The sequence below is a fragment of the Solanum tuberosum genome, unplaced genomic scaffold (genome assembly GCF_000226075.1).
Source record: "Solanum tuberosum cultivar DM 1-3 516 R44 unplaced genomic scaffold, SolTub_3.0 scf00193, whole genome shotgun sequence".
NCBI lineage: Eukaryota > Viridiplantae > Streptophyta > Magnoliopsida > Solanales > Solanaceae > Solanum > Solanum tuberosum.
The window spans coordinates 71307-75573 of NW_006239118.1; the positions used below are offsets into that span (position 1 = coordinate 71307).

Genomic DNA, 4267 nt, shown 5'->3' on the forward strand with positions numbered 1-4267 from the left:
TTTGTCTCCTTCCTTCAGCCTTTTTCACATTAGCTTCCGCTATTTCAAGAGTTTGCTGAGCTTCTTGTGGATTAATGTCACTACCCTTCTCCGCATCATTTACTAAAACAGTGATCTCATTATTTCCTATTCTAGCAAAACCACCCATCAGAGCCATCGTTAACCATTGGTCGTTAAGGCGTATTCTCAAAATCCCTATATCTACAGCTGTGGCAATAGGGGCGTGATTTGGTAATATGCCAATTTGACCACTATTAGTAGATAAAACAATTTCTTCCACTTCTGAATCCCAAACAATTCGATTAGGGGTCAGTACACTAAGATTTAAGGTCATTTCTTCAAATTGCTCTCCATTTCTAAGTTCATAGCCTTCGCGGTAGCTTCATCGATAGTACCTACCAAATAAAAGGCCTGTTCAGGAAGACCATCTAATTCTCCGGAAAGGATCAATTGAAATCCTCGAATTGTTTCTGCTAGACCAACATATTTCCCTGGAGAACCGGTAAATACTTCTGCTACGAAAAAGGGTTGTGATAAGAAACGCTCAATTTTTCGCGCTCTTGCTACGAGTAAACGATCCTCTTCGGATAATTCGTCCAATCCAAGGATAGCTATAATGTCCTGAAGTTCTTTGTAACGTTGTAAAGTTTGCTTAACTCTTTGGGCGGTTTCGTAATGTTCCTCACCAACGATCCGAGGTTGAAGCATGGTTGACGTTGAATCTAAAGGATCTACTGCTGGATAAATACCTTTGGCAGCCAATCCTCTTGATAGTACGGTAGTAGCATCTAAATGTGCAAATGTCGTAGCAGGAGCAGGGTCGGTCAAATCGTCTGCGGGTACATAAACTGCTTGAATAGAGGTTATGGACCCGTCTTTGGTAGAAGTAATTCTTTCTTGTAAAGAACCCATTTCGGTACTTAGGGTCGGTTGATAACCCACAGCGGAAGGCATTCTACCCAATAAGGCCGATACTTCGGATCCTGCTTGGACGAAACGGAAGATATTGTCAATAAATAGAAGTACGTCTTGCTCATTAACATCTCGGAAATATTCCGCCATAGTTAGGGCAGTCAAACCAACTCTCATACGAGCTCCCGGCGGTTCATTCATCTGACCGTAAACTAGGGCCACTTTTGATTCTGCAATATTTTCTTTATTAATCACTCCAGATTCTTTCATTTCCATGTAAAGATCATTTCCTTCCCGAGTACGTTCACCCACTCCGCCAAATACGGATACGCCCCCGTGAGCTTTAGCAATATTGTTAATCAATTCCATAATGAGTACTGTTTTACCCACTCCAGCTCCCCCGAATAGTCCGATTTTTCCTCCACGGCGATAGGGGGCTAAAAGATCTACTACTTTAATTCCTGTTTCAAAAATAGATAATTTTGTATCCAACTGTATAAAGGCGGGCGCAGATCTATGAATAGGAGACGTTGTACTAGTATCTACAGGCCCTAAATTATCAACAGGCTCTCCGAGCACGTTAAAATGAGTGTTTTACCTTCGTCAAGCTTTTTATGTTTACTTTGAATATATACTATGTGCTTGAGTATATATTTGTGATGCAAGAATAATAACTATTGTTAAGAGAAGGCTTAAGCTAAAGAAATACCTTGTATCTTGTAGCACAATGATACAGATTCATAGTTTTGACTACAAGTCGGAGAGGAAAGAGTTGGAAGAAAGAACTAGAAAAGCTAATGTGAAAACAAGTCATTCAGAATCTCTCGTTTCGGACATGGAGGTAATCTATTTTGAAAAGCTTCTTGAACTTTTAGTAATTTGGAAAATTTTCAGTACATTTATGTTATTTTTAAAAATATTATTACACTTCTGCACATAGGCCTTAAAGTACATGTGTTTTATTGTAGTACAAATGAAAAATTGAAGCAATTCTGATTTTCATCTGGCAATGAACTATCATGACGTCACTTTGTAATATGGGCTAAGCAAATACCAAATTGAACTACCACTGAAATCTATGAGCTATTTTAGAAAATGAATATCATCTCATGACTGCGAGTATGAATTTATAATAGAGCTTATATAGATTTTTGATTTGCAGCTCACTCTCTTGCAGTGCTCGTGTAGCTCCCTTTCCTTGATCTCAAATTCTACTAGGGAGCATCGTCAATTGAGCATTAGAGAAATTCTAATGACGTATTTATCGTGGCATTTATACTTCAGAAACTTTTCTGTAATTATAAAAATAGTTTGACAATATTACTATAGTTTATGCCCTTTTATTGTTAGCAATAATATTTGTTTATGATAATCAAACTACAAAAGAGAAAAGTCAGTAGTTCTTCTTTCAAAATGATAACTCTATTCATTATCTAGATTTTCAATATATACATAAATAAATAAATGGATCTATTCTTCAAATGTGTAATGTTATTTGTGTTCTACTATATAGGAGAAGTGAAAACGTCTATGTGTCATTATTAAAAAATATATTATTTTAAACATAAATATTACAAAATTGTATTTTGAAAAAAAAGAAGAGAAGAAGACAAAGACACATGTAATTACAGTTAATTATTATAAATAGTGTAGGTAACTGATTAAGAATTTAAATAAATCTTCTAACACATCATTTGTATATACTTTTTATAAAATGATTTATTCATTTAAATCAAGATATAAATATTTTTATTTTTTAAAATAATAATTATAAATGCACGATCCAGTAGCATGTAGGTCTACAAAAGCTCAACTATACTCCATTTTCCTTTTTGTTTCCTCTGCTGAGCCACAAATTTAGGCAGATCACTCCTATCGGTTCCAAAACTTTTTTCAATATTGCAATATAATACTCCAAATAGGGCTAGAGCTTTTAGGCGAATTCAATATCTAGCATGAATTAGGTCAAAATGAGTAACAAATGTGTGAAAAGTTTGAGCAAAAAATAACCGGTTCAATATAATCCCCCCACCCCACCCACCCATAATATAGAAAAAGAGATAACCTTTGAATTTGCAGATAAGCAAAGATTCCCGTAACTGAAAACACAAAAAATCAAAATCAAACAAAAACTAATAACTAATGACAATACCTTTTCCTCCTCAAACTTCTTGATATCATCAGTATCTCCAAAATAGGTGGAAATTCAAATGTTTCATATAAAACTCTTACAATTTCAGCACATATAACTTGGAGCAAAAATAAAAACATAGCTTTAGTTCATTTACAGATATCACCACTAAAGCTCCTAAAAAAAGTTTGGAGGAGAAATTAACATCAATTTTAACTCTCTCTCTCTCTCTATATATACAACTCTTCTAGTTTATACTGTTAAATATGTAGCCGAATAAAAGTTTTTCTGTCTTTATCCCCAAATGTCAATTCAATGTGATCGGTGGTCAGACTTTGTGTTGTTACAGTGTGTGCATCTAATCTAAATTTCCATAAAAATGTTTGAACAAATTACCATGTCCATATACATTATACATAATCTACCAAAAATAAATACGAAGAAAGAGCAAAAACCATATACATATAATTCTTTACAATCAATGCCTATATTTCATTCCTCTGCTAAACTTATGCCAACAAAAGGAGCACGGGAGGTTTTGAGTATATACTTGGATGAACACTTTTTATATAAGAGTTTATAATTTCTGAGCTTAGCTGAAGTCTACCTATTAGAAATAAAATAAACCCCGAATCCTCGCTCTTTCCCAGTCAGAAGAAACATCAAAAGTCCATGTACTTTGAAATTCTGTGTAGAATTTTCATCATCAATCATTATTAGCATTAAAATAGACTGGAGGCACCATACAAGAAATAAACCAAAAATATTCTATGCATACTCATCAACATTTGGAAGCACCTAATACTATTCATATTCATTAAGTGATTTCCGTTAAACAACAACAATAATCTAATTGAAATATAGCAATAATCGAGCAAAACGACTTTAGATTACCTTCTGCTCGATCTCGGAGACATTCTATACTTTCAAATTCACCTCTCGCTCTCAAGTAAAAATAACACATAAAAGATAAAACAATTAATTAACTTAAAGCTAATCTTGATTAAACAAAGTTAAAAGAAGATACTACTAATTTACAGCTTTAAGCAAAAGATAATAACTTGGCAAAAGAAAAGGCTTACATTTCGTGGACTGTTTGATTGAAGACCTTCATGAAATCCATGGTTCGATCTGCCCAATAAAATAAATGCAAATTTGAACTTCAAAAAGGATTATTACGTGCTTTGTTATATTTGTTCTTTTTGGTGCAACCTTTAGAGAGGT

General features: G+C 33.9%; 1 protein-coding gene and 1 long non-coding RNA gene across 2 annotated transcripts; one reads left to right on the forward strand and one right to left on the reverse strand.

Moving 5' to 3' along the window:
• Window positions 1-306: 306 nt before the first annotated feature.
• Window positions 307-1497, reverse strand: LOC102577864 (ATP synthase subunit beta, chloroplastic; the record flags this gene model as incomplete). Its single annotated transcript, XM_006355190.2, has 1 exon — window positions 307-1497. A coding segment is annotated over one exon (1167 nt), but the record flags the coding sequence as incomplete, so codon positions are not given.
• Window positions 1498-1505: 8 nt separating this feature from the next.
• Window positions 1506-2304, forward strand: LOC107062049 (uncharacterized). Its single transcript, XR_001474391.1, has 2 exons — window positions 1506-1753; window positions 2075-2304. It is a non-coding gene; the product is annotated as an uncharacterized lncRNA (long non-coding RNA).
• The last annotated feature ends 1963 nt before the right edge of the window (window positions 2305-4267 follow it).